Source organism: Gallus gallus, chromosome 3, assembly GCF_016699485.2.
Source record: "Gallus gallus isolate bGalGal1 chromosome 3, bGalGal1.mat.broiler.GRCg7b, whole genome shotgun sequence".
Taxonomy (NCBI): domain Eukaryota; kingdom Metazoa; phylum Chordata; class Aves; order Galliformes; family Phasianidae; genus Gallus; species Gallus gallus.
Window position 1 is genome coordinate 4,473,373 of NC_052534.1, and position 15,443 is coordinate 4,488,815.

The following is a 15,443-nucleotide window of genomic DNA, read 5'->3' on the forward strand; positions in this document are numbered from 1 at the left end:
GGGGGGGGCAGTGGCTGAACCAGCTGCAAGCTCTCCGTGCCTGGTGGGAGCAGGGGCCAGCAGGAAGAGTGGGCCTGAGCCACAGCATAGCTGCCTCCCAGGAGATGGACAGCAAGGGTGAATGGGAGGCAGCTGGTGAGCATCACCTGGGCCTTGCTGCCTCAGGGTGGGTGGGTGCAGGGGTGAAACCGCGTTAACAATGCAGGAAAAGGTAGGGGAGTACTCAGGGCTTTTATTGGGATGCAGAAATCAGGGACAGCTGACAGATGGCAATGGCTGCGTGCCGTGAAATGCTGGAGCCTTTTGCTGCAGCATCCCCTTCTTCAGCACTGAAGCACCAAGCTTACTCTCCCTGCAGGTTGCTGGGCACCAGGAAACACGCACAGACTGCTCTGACTTGCTGCATCAGGCAGCACAATGCTGAGCACAGACGTACCCCAAAATGCTTCTGTCTCTGTGAATGGCTCTCACTGGGGCTTCTCCAAGGAGAATAACAAGCTTGGGGACACCGAGCAGAGGCCGGAGGGGCTCAGTGCCCCATGCCAGCTCCCTGTTGGAGAGGAAACATTTGGTGGGGAGAAGAAAGGGCCTTGCTGGGGAGGGGGGGGAGTTTTTGGCACCCTCTCCAAGGGGTCCTGCACACACTGCAGGCTTCCCTCCCATGGTAGGAACTAGTGCTGGGCTGCTAGCTGTGGGCCAGGAGCCGGATGGACACATGCCTTCCAGTGGGATCCCTGCTCCCTTCATCATCACCCCCTCCTGAGCCACCGAGTTTGCTTTAAAGACCCCAGCTTCCTTTTATTGCTTCCCCTCTCAGATTGCAGCCGGCTGTGAGGGCTATTTTTAGCAGCCTGCTTTCTAAAAATAGCCCCAAGATGTTTGGAGTTGCGTCAGGAGGGGTACCTCTCCTCCGCGCACCGACTTGGCCCCTGCACCCCAGGAGGCTACAAAAGGAGGCCGGGAGCAGCGGGGTCAGCAGGTTCAGACGCAGCCGGAGGCAAAGGCAGCAAGAAGCGCGCTGCCAGTTCCAGGCATCCCAGTGCCGGCACCATGACCGTCTTCTGCAGCCACTGCCACAGGCCGCTGCAGGCAGAGACGAGCTGCCTGCCCAGGAGGGCTGAGCAGGCACACGGTGCCTCCAAGCCGTTCAGGTGAGCTCCCCTCTGCCCCTTACCTGCAAGGAGAGGCTGCGAGCGGCTCCTGGCCAGGGTGAGACCCAGCCAGGTGCAAGGGGCTGCCGCCAGCCTGGGACACCGAGGCAAAGGATCTTGGAGGGGGCAGAGAGATTTTGGGAGGCTTGAATGAAGGCAGGTGCAACTTGTAGATTGCTGCAGTTCATGATCTGGCACTGGATGCGGTTTCTGCCCTAGCGGGGCTTGGCAGGGAGGTCATGTCGCTCAGCTAACTCCTAAAGCACGGGGCTGCAAACACCAGCAGTGTCTCCTGCTGGGCAGCCACATGCACCTCTGTCTGCATCCACCAAAGGATTGCTATTCCTGAGAGGCCTTGCGTGGGGCACCGAACTGCTCCGGGCCCCAGTGTTCCCATAGCAGGAGATGGGGAACACTGTCCCTTTCCCTGGGCAGGGCTCCCCAAACGGTTGGCTTTGCAGGTCAACCAAGAGCGCCTCCAAGGCTCGTCGGGACCAGATCAACGCGGAGCTGCACGCACTGCGCTCCCTGCTGCCCATCTCCACGCAGGAGAAGGAGCGGCTCTCCTACCTCCACACCATGGCCCTGGTGTGCCTCCGGCTGCGGGGGGCTCACCTCTTCCCTCCAGGTACCCGTGGGCACTACTGTTCCTTCCCCATCGGTGCAGCTCTGCTCTGCACGGGGCACTGCTCCTGTGCCTTTCAAAACAGTGCTTCACACTGTGCTCGCCCTGCAGCCTCAGCTCCTCCTTCAGGACCGGTCCTTGCTGCGGAGTTGCTCTCCTTGCTGCCAGGGTTTCTGCTCGTGCTCTCAGCTGGTGGCAAGCTGGTCTACATCTCTGAGAACGTGTCTCAGTTCCTGGGTCTCTCTATGGTAAGGGCTGGCCAATGTGGATTTGCATTGTTTCCCTGTGCCCACTGTGCACAGCACACTGTCCCTGTGAGAGGCACTCATGTGGTGTCAGAGGGTTATGAGGTTGCGGTGTGCCAGCACACGGCCCGCTGGGGCAGAGGGCCTGCCGTGACTGCTCCTTCTATCAGGTGGAGCTTCTTGCCCACGGGGACACCATCTTCGACATCTTGGATGGGCAAGCACGGGAGGACGTGCACAAGAAGCTCCTTCTCGCCCAGGAGCAGCCAGGCAGGGGTAAGGCTAGGGAGAACAGGAGTGCAGTGTGCTCACTGAGGTCTCCAGGCTGGGATCTCAGCCCTGCACTGGCTCTCCGTGGCTGAGGTCAGTCCCAGCAGGTTGCCAGTGAGGGCACTGAGGAGTCCCAAACCCCTCTCTCTGCAGAAATCACCTTTGTCAGTGAGATGCGCACATCCAAGGCCTTCCGGCTGCAGCGCGGGGGAAATCAGGCTGTGGCAGTACGTGGGCACTTCATGGTCCCACACTGGCCGGCCTCCCCCTCCACCACAGCCTTCCTGGCCCTCTGCACACCGGCTGCACAGCTGGATGCAGACCGTGACACTGGTTCTCAGGACAACCTGTTTCAGAGCACACACGCCCTAGACATGAGGTTTATGGATGTCACGGAGAGGTGAGGGTGACAGCCGGCTGTCCAGGACAGCCAGTATCATCTCCCCTCACGAAGGCTGGGTGTGGGATGCAGGCTGGACTCCACTCCTCTTGTCCTCCCCAGTGCCATCTACCACCTCGGCTACCTCAGGGAGGAACTGATCGGCCGGTCATGGTACAGCCTCCTGCATCCTGAAGACGCTGATGTAGCAGCTGCTCAGCACAGGGCTGTGGGTGAGTATTACGCCCACACTCACACGCGTCTTCCTCTAGCCTTGTCTGGCTACACTTGAAACCTGGCTGCCCAGGACAGCCAGAGCAAAGTAAATGGAGCCCTGCTTCCTGTAAAAAGCATGAAGCAGAAGCCTAGTTTTATGCCCCATACCCTGACCGCGTGGGTTTGCTAGCTCGCGGGTTGCTGGCAGGCAAGCCCCCTCGAGCCCTGCCTTTGTGAGAGCCTGCAGAGCTGACTCCGCTGTGTGCAGCTTCTCTCTCGCTGGGGTGGCAGCTGCATCGGGGCCACCGAGGCCCGCCCCAGCAGCGCGGCCAGCCGTGCCTGCTGACACTGCCGCTCCCCCACAGCGCTGGGCGCCGGGGCCGTGGCAGGGCCCGTAGTGCTGCGCGTGCTCCGCAGGGATCGCACGTGGGCCTGGCTCTGCGTGACGGCGCGGCGCGGGGGCCGCTGCATCACCTGCACCAGCCGCAGCCTCAGGTGAGGGTTCGGGGGGGGGGGGGGGGAGGAGGCCGACGGGACCCGGGAAGCCGAGGCCGACGGCTGCCAGCGGCTCCCGGTCCCCGCGTGCCGCCCCTCACCGCCGCGTCCCGCGCCGCAGGGAGGAGGAGGCGGCCTACGTGCGCGCCCGGCAGCACGGCCCGCCGCCGCCCTGCCCGGCTCCAGCGCCGCCGCCCGCCGCCTCCCCGCCGGAAGAGGGGCTCAGCCTGCTGGCCGCACAGCTCCGCGCCCTGGCCGACAGCCTGTCGCCGCCCGCCGCCTACACCGGGGCCCGGCCCGGGACAGAGGCCCGCTCCTGCGGCCAGCCGCAGCCGGACGCCGCCCTGGCGCTGGCCTGTCTCCTGGGCGACGCGCTGGAAGCTTCCGGGTCGCACGCGCGCGGCGCGCCGCTCCTCCACCAATAAACGCCCGTTCTGCGTTGCCTTCCGTCTGACTGCGCGTGCGCCGCTTCTGGGCGGGGGGGCGGGCGGCCATGAGGCGGGCGGCGGGGCGCCGTGTGGGGAGCGGCGGCGGGGAGGAGGTGATGGGCCCGGCGGCGGAAGGTGAGGCACCGCGTCTGTCGCCGCGTCCGGCCGGGGGAAGCTGCGCTGCGCTGCGGGAATATGGCGTCCGTGCGGAGCGTCCGGCAGAGGGCGGTGGCTGGGGGGCACGGGGCGGGAGGGGCGCTAAGGAGGGGGCGGGGGGCTGCGCGGAGGGACGGGAGCGCCTCCAGAGCGAGGAGCCGCGGGGTGCGACGAGGCGGGGTGGTTTCCCGCTGCCGGGCGGGCGCGGAGGGGCGGCAGCGCTGCGGTCGTGCCGCTTGTCTCCTCCTCCGGGGCACGAAGCGCCTCCGGGCAGCGCCGTGAGAGGCTGCCGGGCTCAGGTGTGCGTCGCTCTCTCGTCCAGATGAAGCTGAGCTGTCGTTGGAAGAACGGCTGCGGATGCAGAGCGCGGCCGCAACGAGAGCGTGCCGGCAGCTGGGCAATGGGAAGAAAACAGCACAGTCTGGCAAAGCCCCGGTGAAGCAGCAGCTGAACAAAAAGGGGTAAAGGTGTTCCTCGTGACCAGCAGGACGTGTCTGTGTGCCCTCTGTGTGCTCCCTGTGTGCCCTCTGCACCCCAGAAGCGGTGCTGGCAGCTCATTGCGGTGTTGGCATCGCCTTGGAGCTGGCATAGATCTCCTCTGATGCGCTGCACAGCGGTGCCCTCCATTGCGGTGCTGTATTTGGGAGCGCTCCGTCAGTGTTGCTGAGCTCTCGGTGCTCTGTGGGGCTCAGATCCCCAGCTGTCCGCTGTTATCTGGTACCTAAAGCAGCACTTGGTTCCCTGTGCTCTTTGTACCTACAGACTCCGTGAAGTCTGGTGTTTTGGCACTGGGCGTTAATGTTCTCCAGAGGGTCCGTCTGACCTTCTGAGATGTTAGTCTGGGTCTCTTTCTACCCTCTGCTTCTTCCTAGTATGTTTTTTCCCCTCTTTCAGGCCGGTGGAGATGTCTGCCAAGAAACCCATGCCTTTTCTGCGACAAGTCGTCCCTGTGACAAAGAAGGTGGGTGCTCCTCCTCCCCGCTTCAGGCACTGACTTTGTTCAGTGATGGTGGGGGGCACAGATGTGATGATGGTGCTGCGGAAGGTGGCGAAGGCTGTTTGTGGAGGATAGGCCTTGGCTAGCAGCCTGCTGAACACAGGTGATGGTACATTGTATCCAGGGAGAGCAGAAGATGGGGTGCAGGAGGGGCTGCTGCTTTGACTTTAACTTGGTCCTTTGAGAATAAGCAAGATATTAACAGAGTAATCATGGCTCTGACTCTTGCCTCTGCCTTCAGGTCCACAGAGACCCTCGATTTGATGACCTGTCTGGAGAGTATAACCCTGAAATATTCATGAAGACCTACAGCTTCCTGGACACCATCAAGAAGCAGGAGAAGGAGGTAATGCCTCGTGCCTGTCCTTGGCCAGAAGAAACCTGCCTGACAGGGGTGGCCCCTGCAGAAGCCTTTTGCAGTGGGGCTGGCAGGCAGGCAGCGACACAGCTTTCTGCTCTCTTCTCCAGATGGTTCAGAAGCAGCTGAAAAAGTGCCGGAATGTGGAGCAGAAGGAGAAACTGCAGCAGCTCCTGAACCGCATGGTGAGTTTGGTGCAGCATCCCCTCTGGTAGGCAGTGCACTGATAGAGAGGGTGTGTGACCTGAGGTCTGCCTAGACACTTGCTGACATAGGCCACCCGTTCTGTGCAGACACAGCAAGAACAGGCACAGAAAAAACAGCAAAAACGGAGGGAAAGGGAGCTGACTTTGAAGAGGCAACAGCGGGAGCTGGCCAAGCAGGGAAAGAAACCTTTCTTCCTGAAGAAGTGTAAGTGCATGGTGTGAACGTGTTGTGGGAAGACCTGGAGGAGGGTACTGCTGACAGCACTGCAAGCTCTGGAAATGAGCTGTCCATGATAGCTTGGAGCTGTGCAGGGATTGTGGTGCTGGCACTCAAGTGACAAGCCAGGCCCGCAGCCCAGCAGGAGGAAGTAAGAAGGTGTGTAGAGATAATTCAGGCTTGGATCTAAAACCTTGCTCCTCTCTCCTTCACAGCTGAGAAGCGGAAATTGGAGCTAGCAGAGAAGTATGCGGAGCTAAAGAGGAGTGGAAAGCTGGAGAGCTTCCTGAACAAGAAAAGGAAGAGGAATGCTGTCAAAGATAAGCGCCGTTTGCCCTCACAGAAGAACTTGTGACTGCTGCACAGATATGCTGTTAGCTGGAGAGGTGGTGCTGGCGCTGGGATTCACTGTGGCCAGGCTGGAAGGCAGGCTCTCTTCTCCCTTTCTGCCTTCCACTGTACAGTGATGCTGTTAGGCAGCAAAGTCTGAACAGGAAAAAAATGTGCTTTCGGTAGCTGGAGACGCCTGCACTTGTGTTTTACATCGTGCCTGGGTGGTGACAAGTCTGTCATGCAGATGCATGAGGTGCTGATTGGTTTCTGTCCTTGCACCTGCTCTTCCTGTAGCTAGGAGAGCCCAGGCTGTGCCCTGTACTGCTGGCTCTTCTCCACGTCTTACTGGGTCCCAATGAAAAGGGTATCAGGTGGGAGGGCAATGATCCAGTGTGCTCAGAGCAGGGCCAGCACTGCATTCAAACCAGGATGCTCAGAGCTTGCTTGCTTCATAAGGGTCTGCAAATGTACAGGGACAGAGGGCACGACTGTTCTGGACCCCTGTTCCACTGCTTCAAGTTCTCAAGGTGAAACTCCTTTTTCCTCCAGGTATTTTGCCTGGTTTTGCCTGGTCTGTGATCTTGTTCTCACTGAAGTGCCTGGCTCTGTCTTGTTAAAAACCTTGTAGTAGGTCTGGAGGTGAGCAGGAAGAGGTGCTCCTAGGTCTCTTTGAAGCCTTCACTTCCCACAGCTGAGTAAAAGCCCTCACCTCCCAGCTCAGTTCTCCAGCCGCCGGCAGCTTTTGCACCCTCAACTGGAGTGAGCCCAAAGAACCAACGTCAGGGGCCAGCTGGGCAGAGTGTCCAAATGTAGTCTGCCCAGGGTTGAGAAAAAGAGAGAAATTAGCATCCTTCTTCAGGGTTGCACCCTGCTGGAGTAGCCCATGGTGTGGCAGTCCTCCCTCACAGCCAGTGCGTGCAGCTGACTACTCAGGCACTGCTGCCCAGGATCTCTCCAGCAGGGCTGCCCCCATCTCAGCCTGTTCTCTAAAGGGCTGCTGGCATTTCTAGGTAACACTGATTCTGTATAAAATAAATACCTGCTTTCCTTTACTCCCAGTGTCAGTGCTGTTATAAGCAAAGGTTATATACTGCAGTTTGAACTTACAGGATGTGCTTCTCTCTGGCATTAAGGCTGACCACCAACTCTGTTATTCCTCCTCGCTCCTAACGGCTCGACTTCAGTGGCTGTGCCAGTGCAGAAGTGATGTTGATGTGATGCAGGTGCTATGAGCCAGACCCTGGTCAGCAGGGCACATCACCCCTGCCAGGCCTGCACATAGCTCCACTGCTGCAGGTGGCAGCTGGTGTGTGAGGCCTGGGAAAAGGGTTTTGTGAAGAAGAGAAAATGGAAGATGAGCAACTCCGTCATGCCTGGCTGAGGGTGTTACTGAAGCATCTGCCTCTGCTGCAGTTCCTGTGGGTGATGAGAGCTCTGCGCTGGTAACAGATTTTAGTGTGACTGGGCAAAGGCAGCAGAAACAGGATGTGCCAGCTTGGTTAGGGACACCATGGAAATCCTCGGCTGCATTTAACCTGCACATGGCTCACTGCTTTGTGCTAAGCCTGCCCTCTTCTTCATCTCCTGACCTCATGACTCGAGAAGCAGAGCCTGCTGCATCCTTATGCCTTTGGAGGAGAGTTTCCTTGGAAGCAGTGTGACAGTGCCAAAGCACAAGGCTATCACGGCCCCTTTGTGGCATTAGCTTGCTGTTTTACACTGTTTTTAATCCAGAACTGAACAAATCTCTTGTAAAGGTGCAAGGGGACAATATGGTAAGAAGGCTTGGTCCTGGGCTCACGTGGGAGCCGCTGCTGCCAAGGCCTTGCCAAGGGGCTGCGTGGCATTCCCAGGTCTGTGTGTCCCCATCCTCTGTTGCTGGTAGATCCTGCCCAGCAAGGAGCAATCCTAGCGCAGTGCCAGAACGGAAGACTTCTTAGCTGAGACGCAAACTAATTGTCCAGCACGTGGAAGGTGAAGAGCAAATCTGCTGACCTGTCTGCTCCTGGCTTTCTCCCATCCAAGGAGAAAGTCCTAGGGCATGGCCTGAGCGCAGCCAGCACAGGGGTGGGCCTTGGGGCAGGCTCTAGTGTGACAGCACTGGCTGGTGAGGGATGCCTCTCTGTCTGCAGCCAGCAAAGCTTATCTTTCCCGTGGCCTTGGGGGACTGCATTAGGTTATTTGGCTTGTGTTTCTAATGCTGTTTTGGCAGAGGCTGTCTGCCAGGTCTGGTGCCCCCCAGGCAGGCTGTGGGGGACCTAATGTGGGCTTCCCCAAGGAGGGCAGCCATGGGCATGGCTGGCATCAGCTGCTGCAGCTGCAGGGACAGGCAGCAACAGTACTAGGCATCGGTGGTGACCTGGGATGCTCTTAGTGGGTGTGGGCAGCCACCCAGTGAGATCCCCCACTTCCCCCTAAAGAAGTGTTCTGCAGCTGGGCATCAGGGCACGCTAGAACAGGGAACACAGACGCAAGGAGAGCTCAGGCCTTTTATTGCAAAGAGGGAGATACGAAAAAGGTCTGTTACCCTCTTCGAGCCCCCACCGAGCCTGCGGCTGTCTGAGGGGGACGAGAGGTGGGGGGAGCCAGATCCTCACTCCCACCAGGATGGGCACCTGGCTGGGGCAAGACACTGAGGTGGAGCAGGTGACATCTCTGCTCAGCTCCTGGCTTGAGCTGGAGGGCTGTGGTCCTGCACTGCTTGGCCGCCCCGTTGCGGTGTTGCCCCTGGGGACTGGAGCAGCCTTGCCCAAGGAGGGAGGAGACAGGGTCAGCCCCTGCTGTCCAGAGGCAGGGGGCTCAGCGGCCCTCCTGGCGTCTTGTGGGGACGGCCAAGCGTGGCAGCGCCCAGGCTGTGGTTGCCACCGGCATGTCACGTGTTGTCCTGTGCCAGCTCCTCAGGGCAGGAAGGCTGGTCCCGAGACTTCTGCAGCCCTGGGGAGGGCTGGGGCTGGCAGCTATGCTGTGGGGCAGGGCCCGGCCCCGGCGGCGCGTGGTGCCTGTGCCGCTGGTACTGCACAAACATGCAGACCTTCAGCCCGATGGCCAGCATGTTCTTGCCCATGAAGATGCTGGAGACCCGGGAGTCCCTGAAGAAGAGCATGTTGCTGCCTCGGATGAAGATGGTGGTGATGTTGACGGTGAGCATGCTCAGCATGGGGTACAGCATCATGCGGTGAGGCATAATGCCGATCCCCTGCATGCTGATCTCGCACAGGGAGACGCAAGGGAGGACCAGGAGCAAGATGTAGCAGTAGAAGAACATGATGCCCTCGGCCCAGAGTGGCAGCCCCTTCTTCTGGGGCTCCCACAGGTTGGCCTGAATGTCCAGCACATCCAGCACGTCCACGATGACCCAGAAGAGGCGGTTGCGAAGATCTTCTTTCTTCTTGAATGTCCTGACGTACTCCATGTGTTCTGTGGCCACCAGCAGCACGTAGAGGGCTGGGATGCAGATGGAGAGCAGCAAGGTCAGCGCTTTGCGAGCCATGAGATCTAGGCTCTTCCGATCAGCTTTATAGTTCTGGTAGACAAAGTAAACCTTGATCTCCAGGACGAAGACGTAAAGGAACCAGAGGATCATGGCATAACCTCGCTTGGCTGTCTTTACCTCTGCCCCAACCCAGATGGCCACGTAGCGGAGCACCAGCAAGAAGCACACGTCGCCCACTGCCACCATGACGCAGATGCCCAGCTTCCTGGAGCCCTGGCTCTGCTCCACCAGGTAGGCATCCATGAGGATGAGGCTGCTCATGATGAGTACTGTTGAGAGGCACACGTGGGGCTTGCTGACGGGTGGTGGGGGGACCATTCTGCAGAGGAACAGGTAGGATCATCAGGGAGTTGCTGGGCTTCCCCATCCCTATTGTTATCCTATCTCCTCACCACAGACGGCCAAAAGAAGGGGTGGCATGTGGTCACAGGCTCTTCTCCTAGCTTATCTGATGGGCTCTGGCCAGGCTCTGTCCCTACAAAACATCCTGTTAGGGAAAGGTGCGAGAGCCTCCAACTCGGAGCCTGAGACCGAGCAAACAAGCTGCTTCCCCCTGCAGTGCAGGAACCTCTGCTCCTAGGCTGCATGTAGGGGAACTGTGGGGCAGGCTGGATGGCCTTTGAATACTTGGGATGCTACCGCCTCTTCCAGGAGTTCATTGCGTTAGCTAATTACTGCCATCACGAAGGACACGTGCCTTACTTCCACGGCCATTCCCAGACAGTAGCACTGGTTACGTTCTTTCCTGCAAGGCATACAAGGCCATGTCTACGCTTTTATCCCAAGCAGGTCCACAATATAGCAAGCCAGGCCCCCTATCTTTTTCATCTCCTTTATTTTCATGCACAGTAGGAGGAGAAAGATGATTTTCAGCATGGCCGTCCTGGGGGATAGGAGGGAAGAGATCTGCCCGGCATCTTCAGTTTCTTTCAGCCTCGCGATCCACAAGAGCTTTGCTTACTGTTCCCTGGCAGGATACAACAGAGCAAAGAAAAGCAGCTCTGGGATGCAAGGAGCTCTGCAAGAGGCCCTGGATTTCAGCTTGATGCTCGGCTTTCCTACGTGGGCTCAGAGCAAAGCCCCACGAGCACCCCTCCGCCTCAGATGGCACGGGTGCTGTCGGGCTCCCTCCCGGCCCGGCACAGCTGCGGGCAGCTGCTGCCAGAGCCGGAGGGAGCTGGGAGCTGGGGCCCAGCCTGGCACGGCTCGGCAGCTGCTCTGGAGGGGAGCCAGCCCCCCGGCTGAGATAGAGGCCGAAGCTCTCCCGCTCTCCGCACGGCTCCCCGACGCTGGGGCCGCGCAGGGGCTCTCTCTGCCCGACCGCGGGCTGCGATCCCCGCCCGCACCGACACCGCGCGCCGCGCCCGCCGGCGTTACCTGGGGGTGCCCGGGCACGAGAACGCCCCGAATCCCGCATGTCCCGAGCCTTCGGCCGTGCGCACGGACGGGCGGCAGCAGGAGAGAGGCGACGACGAGGGCAGCTGCTCCGAGCCGGGCCGCGAGGCGGGCCGCAGGGACGGCCGGGGCGAGGCGGCGGGGCTCCGCGTCCGCCTCTCGCCGTCCGCTCGCAGCATCGCCCGGGGACCCGCGGCGCGGTGCCCGCGCGCCGGGGAAGGGAGCGCTCGGCACGGAGCCGAGGAACGGCGGCCCGGAGCTCCCCGACGGGGCCGCGCTTACCCCGGGCGGCTCCCCGGGGCCGGGCGGCGGAGGCGGCGGAGGGGCCCCGCTGACGGCCCCGGGCCCGGCGCGGCATCGCCCGGCGGCGTCTCTGCGGCGGCGGCGGCGGCGACGTTTGGCCCCTCCCGGCCTGGCGGGCGGGGACTGCGGCGGCCCCCGCCTCGGCGGCACGGCGCGGCGCGGCGCGGCACGGCGGCGGAGCGAAGCGAGAGGCGGCCGCGCTCGTCCCGGGGTCAGCTCCGTGCCGACGGCTGGGCTGAGCCCCCGCTTGGTTGTGACTGACGGAGGTCCTCGCTCTCCGGGGAAGGCTTCCCAGTACATTTCCACTCCGCCTTGGCAGCGCTCGTTGTAAATAGGCGTCGTTCTGGAAGAGCAGCCGTGACCTGCGAGGGAAAGGCTGTGCCCCAGAGGGCGGTGGGCACGGCACGGGCTGCCCAGGGCGGTGGGCACGGCCCCGACGCCATCAGACACTGCTTTGGGGCAGACACCCATTGGGGGTGGGGGGTGCTGCGTGGGGCCGGGGGTTGGGCTCGGTGATCCTTGTGAGTCCCTTCCGACTTAGTTGATAGGGTGATGCAAGAGAGGGGGAAGCCAATGCAGAAGCAAAGCCCACATCTTCCCTGCCAGCCATCAGGATCAGGGCAGTCCCTTGCAGGGTCTCTGTCCTCGGAGGCACCAAGAGGTGACCACGCAGGTATGCACACGGCAGAGGCAAGGGAGAGGTGCTTGAGGCAGTTTTCAAGCAGTGGAGCTGTGGACAGGATGATTCATCTCTAGGCTGCAATCACAAAGCCCCTGAGTCTTCACTGGAGGCTAGGACAGGAGGTGACAATGTTCGCGTGGGAAGCAGTAAAGAGCTGCTTTAACGAGGCACATAAAAATAAGCAACCAGAGCAAGAGCAGATACATGCGTGCATCGCTAAAACACGATGCTGGAGCTGAGTGCCACTGATTGCATATGGATGTGGCTGTGATCAGAGACAAAGTGGGAAGAAAGCAAAGAAGGGTGCAGTGGGGATCCCGAGCAGATGGCTCTCCCCTGGTTGCCTGCTGGCTCCAGGTGGAAAGCATCCTTGGCTTGGCCCTATGCTGCCCCAGTGCTAGCACCAGAGTGTCCCTCTAGAACAGAGACCACGGTGTGAAGGCAGTGAGGGGAGAGCCAGAGAAATCCACCTGTCACACTGAGCATCCTTGAAGAAACAGAGGAAAAGGGGAGAGATTGCCAGCAAGGAGCTGCAAGTAGAGGCTGCGCTGAGACCTTCAGCTGCTCCAAAAGCCTCATGGCCCCCGGGGCCTGGCCATAGGGCAGAGGCTGGAAGTGATGGGCATACTTTAGGAAGGCAAATTACCAAAATACCCACTCTGGCAAGAGCTGAGAGGAGGATAACAGAGTACAGAAGCAATGGTGACAAGGCCCTCTGGGTGTGAGTTCAGCCTCTGAGTAAATGGTGCCTATTGCAAAGCATTAGTTTCAAACATAGCCATGCAGCCCTGATGGGCCAGAGAGTGTGTGCTGCTAACCCTGCTGGCAGCAGCTGAGGGGGAATTATGGAAAACAGAGCGATGGCAGGCCCGAGGTGTGAAGCTGTAGCAGCTGCTGGAACACCCCAGTGTGTGCATGGGTGCCATGTAGCTGGTAATGCAGGCAGTTCCAGCAGCCTCAGCTAAAAAAGAATTTTGCAAATGGAGGCTTGAGGCTTCGGAGCATGCATCCTGGAGGTCCTGAAGGCCAGGGAGGGCCCATCCCAGCTCTCCACAAGGTGAAGGATGCAGTGGCAGAACAGGACCCACAGGCCAAGTCCTGCTGCTGTGGCACTATCCCCAGCCCGGAGACTGATGCGGGTGCAAGGCGGAAGGCTGCTTGTGCCACAGCCACTGGGTGTCAGTGCAGACCCACTCAGCTTGCTCAGCACAAAGCCACCCCTCGGTGCCTGCCATGAGGAGCCAGGGGAGTGGTCGGCCTGTTTCACCCAGGCCCAGGGCCCAGATGTCTGTCTGTCCCTCCCCAGACTACAGCATGATGCGGGTGCTCCTCCAGCTAAAGGCAGGGTGGTTTGAGAGGCACTGCTGAAGAGAAGTGCTGTGATCTTGAGCTTCTATTGTGTCTTGCTGCACCTGAACCTCATTCAGGTGTCAAGGGTGTCTCAGAGGTGTCCAGGAATGGCTTTTGCTTTGCTTGGGAAAAGTGCTGGCCCAAAGGGGTCGATGCCCTGTGCAGGACTGGTCATCACAGCAGCACTGAGTGGTGCCTTATGCCTTGTTTGCTGGGGACGACAATGGCCTGCTACAAGGTCTCTCACCAGTACTGAAGTGCTGGGGAGGAGCTGGTGGGCATAGTCCATTTGGATAGAAGTGAGGTGTGAAAAAGGAGAAAGTAGGGGTTTTTTCATCTTTTCCAGGGGCATGTTTCTAGCTGCTGGGATGCCAAAGACGAGGGCGTCTTGGCTGCTTTCGCTCCAGGATGAAGTACATCTCAGCACACCGCAAGGTCTCAAAAGGAGGTGAAGAAGCTGCTAAATTAGATGCCTACCAGGTTGTGTTTAAAGCATAACACAACCAGGTTCTGGCACTTACGATGAAAAACATAGGAAAAATGTGACCCCAAAGACAGGGGAAAGCCAGTGTGCATGGAAGAACACATTTCTGGACAGCTCAACTTGTAGGCACGAAGTCAATGTAACATGAAAGGAGAAAATAAAGAGCAGTCCGCATAGCTGAATAAACAAGGCACATTGAAGCAGACTGAGAACAAATGCATAAATTCATCTCTAGAAAAGCCATCAGACTGAAGAAACCACGTGAGCTGCAGTACGGATGGAAGTGCTCAAAGGGAATAGGCTGTAGAGCCAGAGAAACCCACCTCCATCACACTGAACACACTGAGGGGGAGCTGCAGGAGAAGGGCGAAGCCTGTCAGTAAGAAGCTACACGTGGTGGCTGCAAGAGAGGAAGGCTAGTTGTGTGCTGGGGACCATGCAGAGCACTCAGACAGCTCTGAGAAACCGTCACAGGGCGGCACAGCCTCAGAGCAGAGAGGTGGCTGGAGGTGATGGGTGGCCCAGCAGAGCTGCAGGACTTGCTGGCACTTGGAGGCTGCCTGAATGTTCTGAGGTTGTCACTGCAGCAGGCTGCCATGGTCTGAGCACAGAAGTGCCACATGCCCCCTGGAAGGGACAGAGCATCCCCAGAAGCCTGGGGTGCCATTGAAGCACCACGTGGATAGGTGGGGATGGTAACAGACTGAAAAGCAAAAGTCAGCTGCTGGGGAGCCCCTGCAAGGGGGTTTGGGGTCCTCGGGAGCAGCCAGCTGCTTGTGGGGAGAGGTAACGGCGATACCCAGCTGCCATCAAACCACGGTGGGTGGAGATGCTGAGGTAAGGCCAGGCCAGCACAGCTACCACAGACCTGGCTTTCCACATCCACCTGCAGAGCAGCATCCCTCCTCCAACCGGATTTCCACAGAAGCCCCTGCTAAGATCCTAAGATCTCTTAGCAAATGCTTTTAGAGAGCCAGGGCTGCTGGGGACGAAGGGGAAGGCCGTGGGGAAGGCCGGGCTGTGCCTCATGTGTCGCTCAGAGGGAGGGCAGGCTGTGAAGCAGCTGCTGTGACAGCAGGACGGCAGGTGTGCGGAGCGCTGGGCCTTGGGCTGTCCGTCAGGCACAGAGATGGGCTGGGGAAGGGAGGGAGAGAAGTTAGGTTAAGGCACAAATTGATTTCCTAGTCCAACTGAAAGCTGACGCGAATATCTGCGCGTTACTAAAGAGGCCTGAGGCTTAACTGCAGATTAAACGCCAAATTCACAAACGCAAGTAAAAAGAAAAGATCCGGGAGGATGCTGGCAATCAGGAAAGCGACCCTGAAATCCTTATGGATAACAGAGAACGTCAGCGCTGCGCTCGAGACTCACAGCGGCACCGGGCCTGGCCAGGGGCCGGAGCCCCTTCCCGCAGCCCCGCGCACCCCCCGCCCAGGCCCAGGCCCCGTTGCCACGGCAACCCCGCCAACCGGCCGCGCGCCCGGCCGCGCCCCTTGGCGGGCTCGCGCAGGCAGACTCGGGAAGAGGGGCTGCTGCGCGTTAAAGGGCTCGCGGCCACGCCCCCCTCCGGCAGCGCCGTTGCCATTGGCCGAGCCCTCCCCAGGCGCCGAGTCCTTTCTCATTTCGATTGGCTGCCGCCCGCCGCGGCCTCCCCCCTCGC

General features: G+C 59.9%; 3 protein-coding genes across 4 annotated transcripts; 2 read left to right on the top strand and 1 right to left on the bottom strand.

The window, feature by feature from the left end:
• The first annotated feature begins 974 nt into the window (after positions 1 to 974).
• On the top strand, positions 975 to 3,824 carry NPAS4 (neuronal PAS domain protein 4). 2 transcript variants are annotated; one of them, XM_015283401.4, is made up of 7 exons: positions 975 to 1,779; positions 1,888 to 2,024; positions 2,192 to 2,297; positions 2,445 to 2,691; positions 2,794 to 2,903; positions 3,252 to 3,381; positions 3,503 to 3,824. In XM_015283401.4, exons 1-7 carry the CDS (start codon positions 1,557 to 1,559, stop codon positions 3,804 to 3,806), a joined length of 1,257 nt encoding a protein of 418 aa, XP_015138887.2. In that variant the 5' UTR covers positions 975 to 1,556; the 3' UTR covers positions 3,807 to 3,824. The 2 variants fall into 2 exon arrangements, with proteins under 2 accessions (XP_015138887.2, XP_015138886.2); XM_015283400.4 differs by having other exon boundaries at positions 975 to 2,024.
• Positions 3,825 to 3,831: 7 nt separating this feature from the next.
• On the top strand, positions 3,832 to 7,128 carry RRP36 (ribosomal RNA processing 36). The gene is made up of 7 exons (XM_003640890.6): positions 3,832 to 3,944; positions 4,288 to 4,426; positions 4,860 to 4,926; positions 5,204 to 5,308; positions 5,431 to 5,505; positions 5,614 to 5,731; positions 5,959 to 7,128. Exons 1-7 carry the CDS (start codon positions 3,875 to 3,877, stop codon positions 6,096 to 6,098), a joined length of 714 nt encoding a protein of 237 aa, XP_003640938.5. The 5' UTR covers positions 3,832 to 3,874; the 3' UTR covers positions 6,099 to 7,128.
• Positions 7,129 to 8,551: 1,423 nt separating this feature from the next.
• TMEM121L (transmembrane protein 121) lies at positions 8,552 to 15,440 on the bottom strand. The gene is made up of 2 exons (XM_419324.8): positions 10,947 to 15,440; positions 8,552 to 9,888 (listed from the first exon to the last, which is right to left on the bottom strand). Exons 1-2 carry the CDS (start codon positions 11,141 to 11,143, stop codon positions 8,949 to 8,951), a joined length of 1,137 nt encoding a protein of 378 aa, XP_419324.4. The 5' UTR covers positions 11,144 to 15,440; the 3' UTR covers positions 8,552 to 8,948.
• Positions 15,441 to 15,443: the final 3 nt, after the last annotated feature.

Excerpts from the sequence above, each read along its gene's own strand:
- TMEM121L (XM_419324.8), bottom strand. The coding sequence starts at position 11,143 with ATGCTGCGAGCGGACGGCGAGAGGCGGACGCGGAGCCCCGCCGCCTCG. Across the intron at positions 9,889-10,946 it reads TCGTGCCCGGGCACCCCCAG|AATGGTCCCCCCACCACCCG; the intron begins GTAACGCCGGCG and ends GTTCCTCTGCAG.
- RRP36 (XM_003640890.6), top strand. The coding sequence starts at position 3,875 with ATGAGGCGGGCGGCGGGGCGCCGTGTGGGGAGCGGCGGCGGGGAGGAG. Across the intron at positions 4,927-5,203 it reads TCGTCCCTGTGACAAAGAAG|GTCCACAGAGACCCTCGATT; the intron begins GTGGGTGCTCCT and ends CTCTGCCTTCAG. Across the intron at positions 5,732-5,958 it reads ACCTTTCTTCCTGAAGAAGT|CTGAGAAGCGGAAATTGGAG; the intron begins GTAAGTGCATGG and ends TCTCCTTCACAG.
- NPAS4 (XM_015283400.4), top strand. The coding sequence starts at position 1,557 with ATGGGGAACACTGTCCCTTTCCCTGGGCAGGGCTCCCCAAACGGTTGG. Across the intron at positions 2,025-2,191 it reads AGTTCCTGGGTCTCTCTATG|GTGGAGCTTCTTGCCCACGG; the intron begins GTAAGGGCTGGC and ends TCCTTCTATCAG. Across the intron at positions 3,382-3,502 it reads TGCACCAGCCGCAGCCTCAG|GGAGGAGGAGGCGGCCTACG; the intron begins GTGAGGGTTCGG and ends CCCGCGCCGCAG.